Genomic DNA, 21,405 nt, shown 5'->3' with positions numbered 1-21,405 from the left:
ACGAAGTTTCCATTATGTATTATTATATAGTATTTTTTCAAACAATCAGTAAAAGACAAACCGTTTTTTACATTTTATTTTGAGAGTAGAAATATATTCAGTGCGGTGCTGTCAAACCGGAACAAAAATGGCTGGGGATGCAGAAATCGATTTCGTTGGTCTCTCTCATGAGCTGGAAGCGCAAGAACTGGATGTAAGTTTAGATTTTTGTTTGCATGATGTAGTGTGTTTGCTTAAAATGGTTTCAGTTTAGTTGGAATTTTACGTGTTTTTTTGTTTTTGTTGGAAAATGCAACAAATGATTCCACTTTGGAAATTGGAGTTGGTACAGAAATGACTATGCAAATACAATACAAGACCAGATATATATATTCATTTGACACATCGACAGTACAACCAGGGACCTATCTAATATAGGTCTATGGTACAACTTACTAGAAAAGAGCGTTTTTTGTGTTACGTTTATAAATCGCTGTCCAGGGGCGGACGAGGGGGGAGGGGGGGGGGGGGGTTCTGGGGTTTCCGGACCCCCCCCCCCCCCCCAGCCCAAAAATAAAAATATTTTTATGGTGCATTTCTTTATTTTACATTGAGTTTCAATTTAATTTTTGGGGTACTAATCAGTGACAAAATCTGCTGCCTGAAACTGGTAATGATCATCCTCAGAATGCACCAGATTGCACCATTTTGCATCCTTTTTTTCAACATTTTCACCGGCCCCCGTAGCGCAGTGGTTAGCGCATCGGACTGTGGGCCGGGAGGTCGTGGGTTCGAATCCCATCAGGGTCATGTGGGTTTTTCGGGCTACGGTCGGCTCCTACCCAGAGTGGAAGTGCTATGGTTCCTATGGGAAGGCTGGAATCACACAGCCGAGTGTCATTCACTTAACGAATGCGACTTTGAGGGTGCTCAGGTTCTGTTTACCTGACCAACACCGCAGGTGCTGCAGTTCTCGGGCCTGGTTGACACCAGGATATATTATGACAGTAAGCGTAGAGTGCAGCCCTGTCACGTAGTCTCAAACCAAAATTGGAAATCCATAGCATCATCATTATAATCATCCTCATCTCATTAATCACCCAAAAATTATAAATTGTCCTTGCTCTTGTGGCCCTTCATGCCCGGAGCTCTCATGGTGACCTTGGTCTCAGTGTTCCTGTTCCATCCTTCCCTGAAAAGTACTTCTGCTGTCAGTCTTTAACGTGTGACGTTCTGGGGGGTCGACGGAGGGACGTGGTGGCTGTCTGCTCTCTGGAGGGGACCCTCACTCAGTCTGGCTCCGCGACTTAGCAGTCAATGTCGTTAGTAGGGGGCATAGTAGGTAGTGGGCTGCGTCCGTTAGCTCGGGACAGACCCACTACTGAACACCGTCGAAGTGACTCAGCAGAAGTGCAGTGTCATCTTCCGAGGGTGGCCTACCGCAACGACCCGACATCCCTCCCTGGAGCGTCTGTAAAATCGGCAAGTCTGGCAGCGGAACGAAATTCAGATGTGGATGGAGCAGTGAGTGCAGGGACGGGGCGGCGTGAGAGCACACCGGGACAAGGAACAGGTGTAAGGGGAAAAAAAAAGAAAAAAAAAAAAAAAAAAATTTCCGGGGGGGCATGCCCCCGGACCCCCCTAGCAAGCTATGCGCTTCGCGCCGTCGACTCGGCGCCTTCAAACCCATATCACAATAATACTTTGGGAAACCACCCCCATAAAATTAACTGACCCGCCCCTGTAGTGGCTACAGTTACTCCGTCCGTAACTCTACTCGGCTGTGCTACGGTTATGCCACTAAGATATTTGGGTCCCACAGCGATACCTCCACTGCGTAACTCTGCTTGGTCGAGCTAGGGTTACGCCACAAAGAATTTCTTATCACAGACGGCGTAACCTCACTCATCTGAGGTAGAGTTACACCACACCGCCAGGGTGCGCTCACACGATGTTTACTTCCAGTTTTGGCGGGGCAAGGTGGCCATTTTAAAGCAATGTGTGTGCGCGCAACCCCCCCCCCCCCCCCCCCCCCCCAATTTAAGACTCAATTCCTTTTAAGACCTTGCTTTCTCGGACTTTTTGTTCATAAACTATGTAAAGTTACCCCCAACTTAAGACTCCCTCCCTTTTATTTTTAAGACCTGGTTTTGTCAGATTTTTGGAGGTCTTAAAACTAATAAAAGGGGAGAACTTTCCACTGTATTGTCTAAGTGTGTTGCATGAGTTTGGGGATTATGATCTTCCGTTCGCAGACACTTTCTTAGCTTTAGTACTTAACAAGAGACAGAGCTATCTGTTGTTTGTTTTTCTCTGGATATGAGACAGCTGATCATGTAGTTCTAGTCATTAATACTAATAGCCCTGACTTGTGCCATGACAGTTACATTACAATATTACAGGATCATGATTACAGAGATGAAAGTTATTTGTTTATTTCAGTGCTTGTCAATCAACTTAATGTTATTATCTGTGGTGTCGGGGCTAGAGAATGACAGTTGTTTGTTCATTTGAATGTGTGTTCATCCCTCATGTGCAAAGAGATTAATTCTGCATAACATTACGGTTAACTAACTCTTGTTCTCGTATAATAACTAATAGATATATTTCAATTATTTGGCCGGTAGCCAAACAAGTTAAGGCACATGTACACCCTGTTAGAGCACTTTCATCTGTTTGCTCTTTAGACCTTCACATCACACTACACTACAGGAGATAACTGAGAGTTTTACTAATGTTTCTCCTGTGTTGTTTTTGTGCAGGCACCAGGGGGTGTTGCATCACCACAGCTGTATGGACAACTGTTGGCCTTGTACTTACTGCACAATGATACGTAAGTTGTACAGCATCATTCACATTGTGACTGTTTAGAATATATTATATATCAATTCTTTGTCCAGCTCTCTGCATACAGTGTCTGTCTTTGTACAGACAAATAGTTCAACATACTTGCATTCTTTGGTAATGCTGGCTGAATTCTGTCCCCTTTTTTATTTTTTATTTTTTTTACTTGTTTGTTTGTGTTTTGTTTATTTATTATTATTTTCTTTGACTTTTAGTGAAGTATTTTTGCAACAGAGTGTTTTCTTATGTTCGAATGTGTTCAGCTTGCTGTACAATTTGTAAATATATGGTCTTAACTCTTTTCATAGATATAATAATAATATATTTTTCTATAGCGCTATTCATTGCCAGATAACAGTCTGAGGGCGCTTTCCAAAAAGCATTTGACATTAACATTCAAATTTCAGCATTTCACACGCATACAAAAGTCAGACGATTCATTTTATTATTAAAAATAAAAAGCACTGATCATAAAGTCTGACACACAATTATCACTTGAAAAAGATATTTTAATGTTAAAACAGGCTTTAGGGGGAAAAAGTCAAGATATGCGTCTGTGTCTTTAATACTGCTACTGTGCTAGTTAATGAAATTATCCTGACGAGCAATTTTTGTCAGTTTTAATCTTTTAGTTTTATCCACATAATAATAATGCAAACTTTTATAGCGCTATTCTAGAAAATTGTCTACTCTTAGCGCTTTACAATACATACATCGACCAAGCATACTATACACGCACAGGCAAAGAAACCGACCAAACATAACCAACAAACTATACATGCACAGGCAAAGAAAACGACCAAACATACAATGCACGCACAGGCAAAGATAACGACCAAACATAAGCAAACATACTATAACCAAACATAACCAACATACTATACGCGCGCAGGCAAAGAGAACAATCAGCACATATAATTATTACTGACAACTAATAATGCAGGCAGACAGTGACAATCCAATACACAGCCTAAGCACAAGAACCACAGTAGGCTTCTATATAAAAACGTGTCAACAGTACTATTTGCACACACACAAACAGTGCTGACACAAAGCGCAGAAAATATATATACACGTTATTTTAGGCACTAGGTAGGGGGTGAGGTGGGGCAGGATGGGGTGGGTGGGGAGATGCTGGAGGGGAAATCACTTGCGCTGAAAGAGGTGTGTTTTGAGATTTGTCTTGAATGTAGTGAGAGAATCTGTGTGTCTGAGAGGCAGAGGTAATCTATTCCAGGTCACAGGGGCTTGATAGGCGAAGGACCTCTCGCCACATGTCTTTGTTTGCACTGTGGGGAGTCGGAAGAGTCGAGTGTCGGCGGCGGAGCGAAGCTGACGAGAGGGGGTGTAGAGATTGAGGAGTTCTGACAAGTATTCTGGGGCAGAACCAGAAACGACGGCAAAAGAAAGAGAGGAGAGTTTGTATTCGATCCTTTTAGTGATAGGCAGCCAATGTAGAGAGTGAAGAAGGGGTGTGGCGTGTTCATACTTGGAAGATTTGAAGACCAGGCGGGCAGCGTTATTTTGGATCCTTTGAAGTCTATCTAAAAGGTACTTAGGGAGACCGGCCAGAAGAGAATTGCAATAATCTATCTTTGAGAGGACTAAAGAACACACTAACGTTTTGGTTGCATCAGTGGTGAGGTAGTGACGGATTGAACTAATCTTGTCCACTTGTGTTTTGTGACAGGATCAGCAGCAAGTTCCTGTGGAAGAGAATACCAAATAACATCAAGCAGGTAACATTTATTGAGGGTGATAATAATTTGTGGATGTGTGAACGTATGCTGTGTGTGTGGGTGCATATTTTAATTTTTATAACGCATTATGTTAGTTTTTTAATTTGCATATTGTGTGTGTGTCGATATAGGTGTGTATTCAAGAGAGGTAGAGGTTGAGAGAGGATATAATATATTTGTACAGTGCTTTCAGAAATGATTATTCTGTCACAATGGACACTTTTGAGCATCAGATATTTATTCCATGTATTCTACCTCATTTGTCTTTCTTTTTGGCTGTTGCATATATATATATATAAAATAAAAAAATTAAGATGGTAGATTTCTCAATTACACTGTTCTGCAAAATCACTGGGATTAATTAGCAATAATTTATTCAGACAGGTAACAACACAACTTTAAAGAGTGATTATGATATCAGTTATACCTGCCGTGACGGCCACCTCTAGATAAGGACCATCCTGAAGGATCCCAGACGAACATGTTTGTTTTAAATTTTATAATTCACCTTTCCGTAATGACTACCTGTCTATAATAAACACTTTTGGTTGGCTCATATTACCAGGTTTGATGGTATGCTGTAATTAATGAGATGTGTTCTTTTTTCAGGGCAACCCAGAGCTGAGCTTGATTTGGGTGGTGGGCCAACATATGTGGAAGCGTGACTATCCCAGCATATACGAGTCTCTCAGAAAAGACTGGAGTGATTCTGTCAAACCCATCATGAACGCTTTAAATGGTAATATTCTGAAAGTCTGAAAATCATGATTTGTTTCATTGGGTGCATGTGCTTTGTGATAGTGTGCAATTTTTATGTACGTTCTGTTTATAAAGGTAGATCAGGCATGAAAATTCTCCGTATTTTCCGTATTTTTGAAAAAAATAATCCGTATTTTTTTTTATTTTCCGTATTTTTCCAATCGATTGCTTCATTTTGTATGTATTTTGGGGCCATGTTTGAATCCAATTTTAAGGCTCAGATAGCCCCAGATTGCACCAAATTGCACCCTTGAAAAAAAAAAAAATTCCGGGGGGGGCATTCCCCGGACCCCCCTAGAAGTCTTGGCGCGAAGCGCCTGCGAAACTTGGCGCTACGCGCCTTCGAAGTTTTTTTCAGTATTTTTTTTTTTCAGTTTTCATGCCTGGTAGATGTACGTCATATATAAACATTTCCTAATGTGCATGAATTATTGTTTTCTCACAAGGCGCTTGTCTTCAGCAGGGGTGTATATATTGTGCAAGTCAAGTACATGCGTTTTTTTCAATGTTCCTTTTATTTTTAAGTGTATGTCTCTCATCATCTCATTATCACTTCAAGGCTGCACAGAAAGGTTTCTTATCAAGTTACTGACAGCTGTTGTTCACCCCATTTCACACAGATGATAGCTGATACATGACCTGCATTGTGTGATGTGCTGCGTGTGTCTTTCAGAGAGTATGCGAAGAAGTGATAGTTGATACAGATTCATACATGAGCTGTATTGTGTGATGTGCTGCGTGTGTCTCTTAGAGAGTATGCGAAGAAGTGATAGTTGATACAGATTCATACATGAGCTGTATTACCCCCCGGGGGTTAGGGGGAAGAATTTACCCGATGCTCCCCAGCATGTCGTAAGAGGCGACTAACGGATTCTGTTTCTCTTTTTACCCTTCAGTGTTTCTTGTATAGAATATAGTCAATTTTTGTAAAGATTTTAGTCAAGCACTGAAGCAGTATGTAAGAAATGTTAAGTCCTTTGTACTGGAAACTTGCATTCTCCCAGTAAGGTAATACATTGTACTACGTTGCAAGCCCCTGGAGCAAATTTTTGATTAGTGCTTTTGTGAACAAGAAACAATTGACAAGTGGCTCTATCCCATCTCCCCCCTTTCCCCGTCGCGATATAACCTTCGTGGTTGAAAACGGCGTTAAACACCAAATAAAGGAAAGAAATGAGCTGTATTGTGTGATGTGCTGCGTGTGTCTTTCAGAGAGTATATATGCGAAAAAGTGATAGTTGATACAGATTCATACATGAGCTGTATTATCCCCCGGGGGTTACTTACTTACTTACTGCTTTTCACGCCTGGTGGCGTGTAGGGCAGCCCCCCGGGGGTTAGGGGGAAGAATTTACCCGATGCTCCCCAGCATGTCGTAAGAGGCGACTAACGGATTCTGTTTCTCTTTTTACCTTTCAGTGTTTCTTGTATAGAATATAGTCAATTTTTGTAAAGATTTTAGTCAAGCACTGAAGCAGTATGTAAGAAATGTTAAGTCCTTTGTACTGGAAACTTGCATTCTCCCAGTAAGGTAATACATTGTACTACGTTGCAAGCCCCTGGAGCAAATTTTTGATTAGTGCTTTTGTGAACAAGAAACAATTGACAAGTGGCTCTATCCCATCTCCCCCCTTTCCCCGTCGCGATATAACCTTCGTGGTTGAAAACGGCGTTAAACACCAAATAAAGGAAAGAAATGAGCTGTATTGTGTGATGTGCTGCGTGTGTCTTTCAGAGAGTATATATGCGAAAAAGTGATAGTTGATACAGATTCATACATGAGCTGTATTATCCCCCGGGGGTTACTTACTTACTTACTGCCTTTCACGCCTGGTGGCGTGTAGGGCAGCCCCCCGGGGGTTAGGGGGAAGAATTTACCCGATGCTCCCCAGCATGTTGTAAGAGGCGACTAACGGATTCTGTTTCTCTTTTTACCTTTCAGTGTTTCTTGTATAGAATATAGTCAATTTTTGTAAAGATTTTAGTCAAGCACTGAAGCAGTATGTAAGAAATGTTAAGTCCTTTGTACTGGAAACTTGCATTCTCCCAGTAAGGTAATACATTGTACTACGTTGCAAGCCCCTGGAGCAAATTTTTGATTAGTGCTTTTGTGAACAAGAAACAATTGACAAGTGGCTCTATCCCATCTCCCCCCTTTCCCCGTCGCGATATAACCTTCGTGGTTGAAAACGGCGTTAAACACCAAATAAAGGAAAGAAATGAGCTGTATTGTGTGATGTGCTGCGTGTGTCTTTCAGAGAGTATATATGCGAAAAAGTGATAGTTGATACAGATTCATACATGAGCTGTATTGTGTGATGTGCTGCGTGTGTCTTTCAGAGAGTATGCGAAGAAGTGATAGTTGATACATATGACCTGCATTGTGTTGTGTGTTGCGTGTGTCTTTTAGAGAGTATGCGAACAAATTATAGTGGACACATGACCTTTATTGTGTTATGTGCTGCGTGTGTCTTTCAGAGATTGTGTGAAGAAGTGATAGTTGATACATGACCTGTCTTGTTTTATGCGTGTCTTTCAGAGAGTATGCGAAGAAGGGCCATGAATCTTGTGCGGAAAGCGTACGCCTCCATCAACGTAGATGACTTTGCCGTCTTCATGGGCATGCCTGTTGCTGAGGCTAAGCAAGGTAAACATCAGCAAGTGCTTTACTACAGTTTTGAAAGACTGGACTCAGCCACTCATTCAAGCAATCAGTCAATCAAGACATGTACTTCAATCAATCACTCAATTTCGGAGAGAAAAAAAGATAAATGGATGATTGTATAAGAACATGGATTGCTAAGTAAGGGTTTGTGGCTCACATCCTTTTTTTGCACTACCGGGGGGGGGGGGGGGGGGGGCATATATACCCATGGTACTAAGGACTTTAACAGTGTAATTTTGTTAAAAGTCCATGATCAAATTTTGCTAAAGTATTAATTAATATTGGTTTGAAAGGAAAGATTTTATGCTTTTCATTTTGGTAAGCAGTTGCTGTGGTGATCAGATTAAGATTCTTGAGAGTGCAGAACAGGAAAGCTTTTCTTGGTCATAAGTTCTGTGTGTTTTTTTGTTTTTGTTTTTTTACTCTAGGGTACATGTACTGACACTTTATCAGCAAAATAATAAGACTTTGACTCGTTACTGTTATGCAACATGTTTAATAGCATCTTTGGTAGAAAAATCTTGTTAATTACGTCTGGCTGAAAATGTCTTATTTCAGCTGCCATTGTGGAAGGTTGGTCATTAGACCCCCAATCAAAATTTCTCACACCGAAGAAGATAGGTGAGTGTTGTTATATATATATATTTACAGTGATCGGTCTGTTTTGAGACCTCCAAAAGATCTCATTGCACAAGGGCTTGAAGAAATGGACATAAACTTAGTTGCTTTGAGAATAGGGGATCAGCAAAAATTGAAGTTTTAGAAGAGAGGGAGTCTTAAAATGGAGGTCTCATTGCATGTAGTTGTCTCTAAGGCCAAAAAAATAATAGGTGTGGTTACGGTAACATAGCCCAAAAAAATAGGGTAGGAAGGTAGGCAAACACTTTTTTTTTTTAAACTTTTTTTTCTAATGTGTACAAATTACACCTACTTGACAGGGAAATAAGTGTGCGACTTGGGCGCTTTCGCTTTCATAGCGTTTTCTGCACTCGTTTTCTTGTGTGTTTTTTGTTTTTTTGACAAATGTAATAAAAAGTTATAGGGTCGGCCCCGAAAAATAGGGTAGGTCGGGTTACCGTAACCACACCTATTTTTTTTTAGGCCTAATGTGGGCATGACACTAAAGACAGTAGTAGGTCATCATATGGATATAAGTCTTTGAAGAGCAGGTGATCATACAAGCATGAACACTGACATGACCAGTGGAGGGAAGGTTGTGTTTATTCATATGTACATTGCATGCATGGCACTGGCGGCATGTTGGCAAGAGCAAGTCGTGCGTGTGTGTGTGTGATGTCACGACACTGTCTTTTAGGTGATACAAGACAAACAACTCCCTTCTCTAGAGTCTGTTAAGCGAAGTGAAAAGAAAAGCATGTGCAGTAACTGCAAGACTACTGTCAGATGTGTTCAAAGCTGTAAAACAAATCATGCATGGATTAAAGGCTGAACTTTCCTTCTTTGAACCGTGTGATGTCAGAGGCTGACTAAAACTAATATGTCGGCAGCTGGCCGAGACAACTATAGAGTGTATGGTTGTGTGCTTTCAATCGTGCAAAAATAAAAGGAATTTTAACAGAAATGGATTGATACATAAACGTTATTTGTATTTTTGACTAAAATATGAAATTTGACACCACCAGTCGCTGTTCACTTATGAACAATGACTCTATTGACTGTCTCAATCTCTGTAAAATTGTATATTTTAGTCAAAAATAGAAATAACGTATAATGTGTTCATATGTATTTTTATTTGCTTTTGACAAATGTCATAGAAGCTGTTCCCATTCCCAAGCACTTTATGCTCAGTATTATGAAATGACAGTAGTCATAACATAAATTTGGTTCACTTGGACAGTTGTATGATTCCAAAGCACTGCATGTACTGTATTTCTTTCATTAAATAGAGAGTCAGTTACTTATACATGTACAGAAAACAGTGAATGGTTTGTTTTTTTTATCTCACCACAATCATTATACTCAATGTATGTGGGTTTTTTTTAATTTTTTTATCTGTTTATTTCATTTTTATTCACTTCACTTTCAAACACTGAAAAAAACAAAATGGTGTTAATTTTTACTATTACTTGTGCAGAATTAGTCTCAACAGTGACCCTACCGAACGAGCAGCATCTTTCTGTATTGACAGACTATGTGTCCTTCTTGGAAAACTGATGGTGTGTCAAGAGCCTGCAGGTGTTTTGAACTTGGAAGAGATTTTGTGCTGCATTCAGCTGGCTAGTGGAAGTTCAGTTCCTAAATCCACCAAGAAAGATTGTGTTTGAGTTTGTATGAGAGCTACAGTGCATAAAAAAGACAGAAAAATATCAGAAAGTATGTCAGAGGATAATTGAATTATGTTGTGTCTGTGATCTTTTGTTTTGGTTTTCTGTTCTAGAAAGTTTCATCCACTCCTTAGTCTATGTACAATTTGAGCAAGGCCTGTTGTGTGGGTGTGTGTGTTTGTGTTTGTGTGTGTGTGTGTGTGTGTGTTTGTGTGTGTGTGATTGTGTCAGCCCGCGCAACAGATATTAGTGAGTGTTCTTTCTTGTCTTTCCAATACATGTACCGGTACTTATATCAATACTGAATATTGAATATCGATTTTTCATCTTATAGAAAAACAAAGTACAATATGTTATGACAGAGCTAAGAGTTTCCAAGAAAGTGTGAGGATGATTTGGTTCAATTTGATGAATTGTGTATGCTTGTGTACAATAACTGAGGTTGAAAGTGATATCTTTGCTGAACTGTGTTTATATTACACAATGTTGAAGAAATTAAAGTTTCTTTGTTTGTAATTTCTTTGACTGACTCCTTTTTTTTTATGCCTGCAATGTGTGCAATTTCTACCTTTGAAATTATTTTCAAATAGAGAATACAACATGGTTTGCTGTGTCATAGTCATACCACGTTTACACAAGTTGTTTTTTTCTCCATATATTGAAGTGCAAGCAAAAACAAACTTTGCAATATTTGAAAACACAATGAGTGTAGACACACTACAGTACAGTCAAACCTGACATTGCAAACCACCTCTCCAAAGCAAACGCTTGCCAACAACATCCACTCTAAAGGGCCACAGACGAATTTTTTTCTCACAGATATATATAAACGAAAAACAAGTAGATATAGCAACACCAGAACACACACAAATCAAGTTTGCCTCATGTACAATTGTCTTGAACGAAAACACAGGTAGCAATAGGAACACTATATCGAACACACACACACATCAAGTTTGCCTCATGTACAATTGTCTTGAACGAAAACTCAGGTAGCAATAGGAACACTATATCGAACACACACACATACACACACACACACACACATCAAGGTTGCCTCATGTACAATTGTCTTGAACGAAAACACAGGTAGCAATAGGAACACTATATCGAACACACACACACACACACACACACACACATACACACACACACACACAAATCAAGTTTGCCTCATGTACAATTGTCTTGAACGAAAACACAGGTAGCAATAGGAACACTATATCGAACACACACACACATCAAGTTTGCCTCATGTACAATTGTCTTGAACGAAAACTCAGGTAGCAATAGGAACACTATATCGAACACACACACACACACACACACACACACACACACACACACACACACACATCAAGGTTGCCTCATGTACAATTGTCTTGAACGAAAACACAGGTAGCAATAGGAACTCTATATCGAACACACACACACACACACACACATACACACACACACACACACACACACACACACATCAAGGTTGCCTCATGTACAATTGTCTTGAACAAAAACACAGGTAGCAATAGGAACACTATATCTAACACACACACACACATCAAGTTTGCGTCATGTACAATCGTCTCACTAGAACACACACAAATATACAATTGTCTCAAACGAAAACACAGGTAGCAATAGAAGGGGCGGACGAGGGGGGGGGGGGGGGGGGGGGGGGGTTCGGGCACAGAACTTATATTAGACAGTCTAATATAAGTTCTGTGGTTTCGGGGGTTTCCGGACCCCCCCCCCCCCCCCCCCCCCAGCCAAAAAAAAAAAAAAAAGTGTGTTTTTTTGGGTTGTTGTTGTTGGGACACATTTGCAGCCCGATTCCGAACACGTAAGCTCCTTCCACGAAGGATGCTTAGTGCTGAGTGACAGTATGCAGTTTTACATTGAGTTTCAATTGTTTGGGTATTAATCAGTGACAAAATCTGCTGCCTGAAACTGGTAATGATCATCCTCAGAATGCACCAGATTGCACCATTTTGCATCCTTTTTTTCAAAATTTTCCGGGGGGGCATGCCCCCGGACTCCCCTAGCAAGGTAAGGCGCGAAGCGCCGTCGGTTCACACCCATATCTTCACAATATACTTTTGGAAACCCCCCCCATAAAATGAACTGATCCGCCCCTGAATAGGGACACAAGAACACACACAAATCAAGTTTGCCTCATGTACACTTGTCAAACGAAAACGTAATCTATCTATATATATATACGACTTGTGTCTGTCTGTGTGTCTGTGTGTGTGTCTGTCTGTGTGTGAGTTCGCGATGCACGGCCAAAGTTCTCGATGGATCTGCTTCAAATTTGGTGGGCATATTCAGGTAGACCCGGTACAGGACACAACCTGGTCGATATTTCAACACGTGCTCTCAGCGCGCAGCGCTGAACCGATTTTGGTTCCACCTCGGCTATTTTGGTTCCACCTCAGCTACCCGGGCCCCCATACCGACACACCAAAGCCAAAGTTCACGGTGGATCTTTTTCAAATTTGGACACCGTATTCAGCTACACCCCGGACACAATATCATCGATGAGATATTTCAACACGTGCTCTCAGCGCGCAGCGCTGAACCGAATTTGGTTTTTGTGTTCATTTCACCATTATAAGTAACTCTTCCTTATCTTCTCATCTTCTCCATGTTTTCAGCGTTTACCTCCCTTCCTTCGTATGGTGCACTTTTGTATGAACTTGGGGGGCATCTTCGGATATTCCCGGCGTTCTGTTACTATTTTTAGAAGGTCACCGCAGTGTCCAGAACGTAAATTGGACCCGTAAATTATCCTCACTGTAAAAGTGCAAAGGTCGAATCAATTTATAGCCACGCGAAAAATACACTGTCATCTATCTCTCTATAGATACGGCTTCTCTGTGTTTGTGTGTGTGTGTGTGTGTGTGTGTGTGTGTGTGTGTGTGTGTGTGTGTGTGTGTGTGTGTGTGTGTGTGTGTGTGTGTGTGTCTCTATGTGAGCAACACCTGTGCATTGTTCAGTTCTGTTTGTGATGTGGTCTGGCGGCTTTTGTGTAATTTTATGTACTGGCCTTCCTTTGAGAAGCCATAACAGTTCAAAAGGGTTACATTCGTCGACAAGGATGGGACTCGATATGGTCAGGAATGGCATTATGGCCACTGAATCATTTTCGTGCTGTTCCCATTCCACGAATCTGGGAGCGACCTAAGCTTGGCGGGTCCATTGTTCGGACCCGGCGAAGCCGGCGTACGGCTCTAAGTACTTCTTCCCGGCGAAGCCGGCTACCCGGCGAAGCGGGTATTCATTCTAGTTAGCTATATATAGGGACACGGTATGCCTCATGTACAATTGTCTCAAACAAAAACAAGTAGCTATATGGACACAAAAGTTTGCATCATGTAGAATTGTCTCAAACGAAAACAAGTAGCTATAGGGACACTAGAACGCACACAAAAAAGTTTGCATCATGTAGATTATTGTCTCAAACAAAAACAAGTAGCTATAGGGACACTAAAACACACACAAATCAAGTTTGCCTCGTGTAAGCTTACCGTCATTTGTTTGTTAAAAACGAAAACCCAGGTAGCAATAGGAACACTAAAACACACACAAATGTTGTTTTACCTCATATACAAAATGTTTAATGTCTCAAACGAAAATAGAAGTTGAGAAAAACACAAGAAAAGTCTGAGGGAGCAGTGATTGTGGGGAGGAAAAGTTCAGGACACCAGCCCCACTGTCTCCTTCGGTGCTGGTATTTCCATTGTTAGCACCGCCACCAGTGGTTGTTTCGCCTACAAGAATGCACATTTGTAAGGAGAGAAAGTTGATCCAGACATATACACGCTGACACAGGTGCAGGTTAGTAAATGCATGTACGAAGCGGCAATGAACACAAGAATTGAAATTATGATAATAAGCTGATCCTGATTACAATATGTGTATATATATACAATGTATCAATTTCAGTAGGCATAGATGTCATACTGGTATCAGAAGATGCTATTTGCTAATCACGAGTATCGTGTTTGTGTATATTTACAAGTTGTATATTAGAGTCTGGGTGGCCGAGTGGTAAACGCACTTGCCTCGGAAGCGAGAGGTTGCGAGTTCGACCCTGGGTCAGGGCGTTAGCAATTTTCTCCCCCCATTCCTAACCTAGGTGGTGGGTTCAAGTGCTAGTCTTTCGGATGAGACGAAAAACCGAGGTCCCGTGTACACTACATTGGGGTGTGCACGTTAAAGATCCCACGATTGACAAAAGGGTCTTTCCTGGCAAAATTGTATGGACATATATAAAAATGTCCACCAAATACCCGTGTGACTTGGAATAATAGGCCGTGAAAAGTATATACTCGCCTAACACGCTTGAGATTTACTGGCCGATGTGAATGCGTGATATATTGTGTAAAAAATTCCATCTCACACGGCATATTGTAAACGCCATGAGCCTCCAATGTGTGTGTGTGTGTTTGTGTGTGTGTGTGCGTGTCAAGTTGTGTGTGTGTGTGTGTGCGTGCGTGTGCGTGGAGTGCGTGAGTGTGTGTGTGTACGAGCGTGTGTGTGTGTGTGTGACGGTGTTACCTGACACTGGGCAAGAGACGTTCATCTGTGCCAAGTTCTGGCCAAGGTTATCACTCCATTCAGCCGGAACATTGTTGGAGCATGCAGTGTTGAGACATTCCCAAAAAGTGTCTACGATACTAACAGAGAAAATAACTATAAATGGCATGGCAGGGTTCAGTTCTGCATTTGGCTAATATAATTAAGTGCACGTGGATCAAGTAGAGAGAGAGAGAGAGACAGACAGACAGACAGACCGTCAGACAGAATGTGTGTGTGTGTGTGTGTGTGTGTGTGTAAAACGGGGTTACACTTACAGAGGCTATGAGTCTTTTTAACATAGACGGGGAATCGAGACGAGGGTGTGGTGTATGTGTGTGTGTGTGTGTGTGTGTGTGTGTGTGTGTGTGTGCTGTGTGTGTGTAGAGCGATTCAGAGAAAACTACAGATCTTCATGAAACTTCACATGAAAGTTTCTGGGTATGATATTCTCACATGTTTTTTTCGATAAATGTCTTTGAAGACGTCATATCCGGCTTTTTGTGAAAGTTGAGGCGGAAATGTCACGCCTCATTTTTTAAGCAAATTGGTTGAAATTGTGGTCAAGTAATCTTCGACGAAGCCCGGACTTTGGTATTGCATTTCATCTTGGAGGCTTAAAAATAATTAATGAGTTTGCTCATTAAAGTTGTCATTAAAATCGATTTCTTGCAAAAACTTGAGGCAGATTTAAAATTGATTGCATTGTATTCCTCATCTTCTCCTAAATTCAAAAATATAATACATATCTCATGTTTACTCTAAAAATGTGCTCAAAATGAAAGAAAATAGGCTCAGTAAGTATTACGGACGCGTGCTTCGCGGCGGCGAGCGTGACCCGTCACGGTCTTCGGTATGGTTAGCCAAGACTATCTGAATGTAGTCTCGGCGATGGTTTGTGGTGTTGATCTTGACTGAATGTTTTTATATCGCTTCACTCGACTTGTTTAGAGATAATCTAAAAAAAAAACAAAAAAAACCACCAGGGTCTTATATATATATATACAAGGCAGTGAGTCTTAAATGGGGGGGGGGGGGGGGGTGTGGTGGGGGGGGGGGGGGGGGGGGGGGGCGGGTTAGGTGGTCCTAAAAGATCAGGGATTCCACTTTACATTGAAGTGATGCCGCAAAACGCACCCGCAGATCACTGGTTGAGTCTGCGCTGCTGTAGAGGCAGCTGTGGCGAACGCATTGTTGCAGTTTTCAAGAGCGTCGCCATCACAGGATAGTACAACTGGAACTGGTAAAGAAAACTTAGAATAAACATGTGCACACAGAACAAGATTACTTACTTAATTATTGCCCGCTATGCCGGTTGGCATGTAGAGCAGCAACAATTAAAGGACTATGGACTAAGGACTATTACAAAAGGTAATGTTGGTTTCCTTTGTTGCTGTTTGCGTAACAAGCCTTTTTCTAAAGGGACTGGGTTGTTAGCCCAGTTTCAGATCTACCCAGGCTTTTTGACAAAGGATAAAACTATCCCTCTTCTCCCTAAAAACAGGTCGGTTCACTGTTTCAGGTCTACCCAGGCTTTTTGACAAAGAATAAAACTATCCCTCTTCTCCGTAAAAACTGGTCGGTTCACTGTTTCAGATCTACCCAGGCTTTTTGACAAAGGATAAAACTATCCCTCTTCTCCCTAAAAACTGGTCGGTTCACTGTTTCAGATCTACCCAGGCTTTTTGACAAAGAATAAAACTATCCCTCTTCTTGGACACATACCGACACTCAACAACCTGGCTACTTTCTGAGGTATTTTTTATTTTATTAATTGATTAAGTTATTTATGAATAACCGTTTTAGCTCCTCTCAGTGCTCCACAAATGCATGCGTTATTGTTCATTTTGCCCCTCGCGCGTAGTCTTATCTGTTTGTCGACATTTGAAGCATAGACAGATCGCACATTTTCTTGTTGTTGATGATCACCCCCGACAGTTTAGACAGTCATACTTCATCGCGGGATTTATTTTGATCAAAGACTCTCCTTCGACTCAAATGAGTTGGTTTGTTGCTGTTGCTGAATTTGAAAATAAAAACAAATTATGATTTTTATTTATTTGTCTCTGTATCTATGCATTTATTTATCTATTTATTTATTATTTGTTTCTTTCTTTATTCATTTATTTATTTATCTATTTCTTTACTTAAACTTACCATGGGGAAACATCATCAATGGCCTATTCTTCGCTGGGGGCAAAGGTAAGTAATAGTACAAACACAGGAGCTTTAATTATAATCAAACGCCAATGTTGGTAAGTTTTACTTACAGCTGGCCAGCTGGAAAACAAAGATGTGTAGAAATTTGAAGGTCTGCATTTTGGTTGACAGGAGCTCATCCACAAGAAAGACAAGGAACTTAGTCGATAAATATCGACAGGGGGCGGACAAATGGTGCTTCACAGATCAGCTGACAGGCATTCATTTTCTGCAATCTCACTGCACACCTCTTCCAAAAGTGGAACTGTCACCTGTTGACATTTAAAAACACATGTAAATGTACACACAGTGACACAATAAAAAATCATGCGTAATGAGAATTATCCAAAAATATTATATGATGCACTGGTATCAAATGTGTTATGGTATTTTATGTTATCACAGAATCTAAGTCTTGAAAAATACACATGTTCACACAAAAATATGGCAAATACCACATGAGACTGAAATATACACAAATCTGCAGTAACTTGACTGAGAAATCACAAGCGGGTGTAGTTGTAGGCATCACAATCACAAGACAAACAAATTCTGCCTTTATGTTTAATATTTTTCAACAATAAATGTTGCAAATGTAACGAATAACTTCTCACCTTTTGTGAAATAATACTTTGAGCTTGACACACTTCTGACTGTACAGGGGTTTTCATCAACAACAAAAGTGGTGCTTGCTTCCTGAAACAAAATTATTCAATGATGAAAAGAACTGAATGTGGCAGTGTTCAAAGTGATATTCAAACTTGTATACAACTATCAGTACCTATACTGTAAAACGAGAAGGCTATTGGCATGCTCGTCAATCAGTATGTGTCATTCAGTGTTTTGTGCTGTAACAATGAAATGCAATCAATGCAAGTTCTTGTAGTCTAGAAATAAATACAACAATAATTTCAATTGAAACCACAAACTAGTCAAATAAATTGTGTAAATAGTTGGACAAAGAGATGCTTATTAACCCAGGGAAATAACAGGATTTCTTAGCAAAACTTTCCCAACCCAAATACCTGATTCGGTCCGGCTTTTCTGCTTTTAACACTTACTTTCAGTTTCACTAGAATATCATATCACAACTACAAGAATAACAATGGAACAGGAATGAGATTTTGTTTTGTTTTTGTAAACTACATCAGGATTTAACTCTGCTTACATACAAAATACGGACAGTGACGTTCAATCGTGGTGGCTGATCAGTGCACTGACTGACGGACGATTCGATTTGATCGCTTCACCACGCCTTTCCAACTATGTGCTCCCATACAGTTTTGGTAGATACATGCTTGTGCAAGTATGTTATTAGTATTACCAATATGAATCTTATTTTCCTTTCGATGGTCAGTTTTACTCACCTCTGTCACCTCTGTAACGGCAGTCACCTCTGCGAATGCTGTCGAAGAATCTAACCGAAAGTAAACATTCTGGGAATCTACGCGCATCGGCCTTGACGCAAGTTCAATGCTGAGCCAATGAGCGCGCCGCGGCGAAGTTGGCCGCTGTAAGTCTCGCAGCGCTGGCTGGCTGAGCGAGTTGCGTGTCCATCCATATTTAGGTCCAAGCCGCACCGTGAGACCAGATTAGTAGGTGCTTGATTTTGGTATTTTGATTTTACATAACATTAAACCTTTCTTGGGGTTCATGGTCATGGCAACAGCCATAATAATATTATATCATGTATAATATTACATTTCAGCATATTTGAATTACAAGCCATGTAGTATTCTGTTTATCCTACATACTGTACTTACGTGTATTTTACTGAAAATTTCCTGCAGTCGAGGCAGCTAATTGAAGACGCCTGTTTTGGAACCTCGATCTCTTCAAAAGCCTCGTGCAATCTATGACGTCAAAGTAAAAAAAAAAAACGTCACTCTGAAAGTGTGGCGTGACGTGTTAGTTCTAAAAATTCATCGAGGGTAATTAGCGAGCGCAATGTTATTTTCTATAATGACGTTTGTCTCGGTGACTTTGGCATCATAAGCAGTGGAAAAACAGGTCCCTGCCAGACTTGCTTGACATGACCTCATTTGCATGATATACACACGTGTGATTTGAACGATTATTATCTCACGAATGTCTCTCTCACCTATGTAGCATAATTAATTTTATCAAGCTCCTTTCTGCGTGTGCCTGTGCCTGTGTTAATTAACAAGATCCCATACTCCCCCTTACCATTCCTCTATAAGGTACAGTTCATTATGTGTTCGGACCCTAATAACTTGAAGTACTCACATGCTACGAGGTACGCAGGACAAGACAAGGCTGATAATTATATGTTCAATACCCTGCAATGCTATATCTGTATTTATCATTGTGGACCCACGGTGATCAGATATCAACGGAAAGGCCCATTACTAGTAGGGCCGGTATGCAGAAGTCGAGGTTGAAAACTTAAGTCCGGGATAAACTGTACCTTCAATGCAGTTTATCTCAGACTAAGGTCTCCAAACTCGACTTCAGGACCGAAGGTGCACGAGAAAGTTACTAAGGCCAAAAAAAAAAAAATTGTCTGTTTAGGGTAACCCGACCGACCCTATCGATTTGGCGCCGACCCAAAAACTTTTTTTTGATTTAAAAAAAAAAAAAGAAAAAAAAAGAGGTAAAAATGCTAAAAAGAGACATTTGGCGTTTCTTTCTCTCCCTTTCTCTCTGTTTTATTTATACGTTAGTCTTGAAACATGTATTCATCAAATATAAGAAGTGAATGTTCAGCCAACATAGCATTTACAAAAAACAAACAAAAAAAAAACAAAAAAAACCCCTACCTACCTACCGACCCTACTTTTTTTGGTCATGTTACCCTAAACAGACAATTTTTTTTTTTGGCCTAACCGGGTGGGATCCAGCCGCGATGTTGGATTGGTTGAAGTTGGGGTTTGTTATGATTTAAACGAATCAGACCTCGCGGTTTGTTCTTTTCCATTTATTCGATCAAGTTTGCGATTTAGAACCTTTCAACGCAAGGAAGTGAGCCTAGGTCAGGTTTTCTGTATGATTGCTCATTCAAATTACACGTATTAGCTTTCAGCTAAGAACACCGTGACCCCAGTGTCAGGCTTCAGGCTGCTATAATCTGACAAATAATTATCCCAGGATCACGTTTTCGAATCTAGGCAGGAACGGACACGGGTCATCTTTATGTTCAGACTCAGAAACGGTATCCATGTCCCACCCCTTGTCACCACAGCGGCACGTAAAAGACCTCGGCCATTCTGCAATAAGTGCAGATGGCTGATTCCACCAAAATACGCACACACCTGGGTAGAGCGACTACGTTGCTGCTAGCTTTCCACTGGGAGGAAGCGACTCGAACTTTCCAGCAATATGGGATAGTAAACTTAATGGCCCGGAATGACAATGAACTGAAATATTCCTACACATTAGAAACACCAATTCACCGTCTTCCAGACATCCATGTAGATCATGTACATTCCCAAACGACGTATAGAGTCCTCTTATTTTTCTGGCTTAGTCGACTATGAAATAAGCTTGCACGGTTCACCAAGTTTAAAATGACTGATAACTTACTTCAGTTGAGCGCTAGTAGGCTACTTGAGCATTGTAGCATAATAGGGAACAACATTATTTGAATTGCCATGTCTGTTGGTAATTATTTATATAAAAAGTCCGTTTTTGATGTTGTTGGTGGTGGTGGAAGGCCTAGTGGCGATGTCCATGCGTGCCTTTACACTTATTCCAGTAATTCGTTTGCCGTGTAAAAATCTACTTTCTCTGTACACAACGCTTTCACTTTCCCTAAAGAAAACATTCACAACAACAACAACAACCACGACACACACACACACACACACACACACACACACACACACACACACACACACACACACACACACACACACACAACAACAACAACAACAACAACAACAACAACAACAACAACAACAACAACAACAACAACAACAACAACAACAACAACAACAACAACAACAACAACAACAAACAAACAAACAAAAACAGAAAAACCGTACAGTGACTCTCAATGTGACCGTTTATTTTCAAAGCTTTTTCAATGCATGTCCACCAAAAAATCGCAAAAGTAGACAGCGGACGTGAGAGAATAAATAGCAGAGCAATTTTGTAAAGATGACAGCCACAGATAAGGAAACGAGCAGGAAGACAATTAGGACAGGACGACATCAGTAAATAAACCATAACGGACGGAAAGTCATCACTGAGTCTGTCTCGGAAGAAATACGGACAGGATGACAATGACAATGACAATAACAATTCTTTATCTAACGAGGGTAATATACAGTAAGCACTGTGATCTTCTTTTTTTTTTCATCTGGCCCTCGCCCTAAAGAGGGACTAGTCTGAAACA

The 21,405-nt window shown here is 40.7% G+C and overlaps 2 protein-coding genes across 4 annotated transcripts; one reads left to right on the top strand and one right to left on the bottom strand.

The window, feature by feature from the left end:
* Positions 1 to 97: 97 nt before the first annotated feature.
* Positions 98 to 10,787, top strand: LOC138958338 (COP9 signalosome complex subunit 8-like). The gene is made up of 7 exons (XM_070329453.1): positions 98 to 193; positions 2,742 to 2,812; positions 4,514 to 4,562; positions 5,172 to 5,301; positions 7,861 to 7,968; positions 8,545 to 8,607; positions 10,082 to 10,787. Exons 1-7 carry the CDS (start codon positions 128 to 130, stop codon positions 10,159 to 10,161), a joined length of 567 nt encoding a protein of 188 aa, XP_070185554.1. The 5' UTR covers positions 98 to 127; the 3' UTR covers positions 10,162 to 10,787.
* A 1,981-nt stretch (positions 10,788 to 12,768) lies between these two features.
* Positions 12,769 to 18,767, bottom strand: LOC138958392 (uncharacterized). Of its 3 annotated transcripts, none has more exons than XR_011453389.1 (6): positions 18,416 to 18,767; positions 17,663 to 17,744; positions 17,120 to 17,320; positions 15,962 to 16,089; positions 14,832 to 14,950; positions 12,769 to 14,041 (listed from the first exon to the last, which is right to left on the bottom strand). XR_011453389.1 is itself a non-coding variant. In XM_070329529.1 (6 exons), the coding sequence occupies exons 3-6, from the start codon at positions 17,166 to 17,168 to the stop codon at positions 13,896 to 13,898; spliced, it is 417 nt and encodes a 138-aa protein (XP_070185630.1). In that variant the 5' UTR covers positions 17,169 to 17,320; positions 17,663 to 17,744; positions 18,416 to 18,767; the 3' UTR covers positions 12,769 to 13,895. The 3 variants fall into 3 exon arrangements, 2 of the variants coding, with proteins under 2 accessions (XP_070185630.1, XP_070185631.1); XM_070329529.1 differs by having other exon boundaries at positions 15,987 to 16,089; XM_070329530.1 differs by having other exon boundaries at positions 15,987 to 16,089; positions 18,425 to 18,767.
* Positions 18,768 to 21,405: the final 2,638 nt, after the last annotated feature.

Source organism: Littorina saxatilis, linkage group LG2, assembly GCF_037325665.1.
Source record: "Littorina saxatilis isolate snail1 linkage group LG2, US_GU_Lsax_2.0, whole genome shotgun sequence".
Lineage (NCBI taxonomy): Eukaryota > Metazoa > Mollusca > Gastropoda > Littorinimorpha > Littorinidae > Littorina > Littorina saxatilis.
This window is presented reverse-complemented; position numbering and strand designations above follow the sequence as displayed.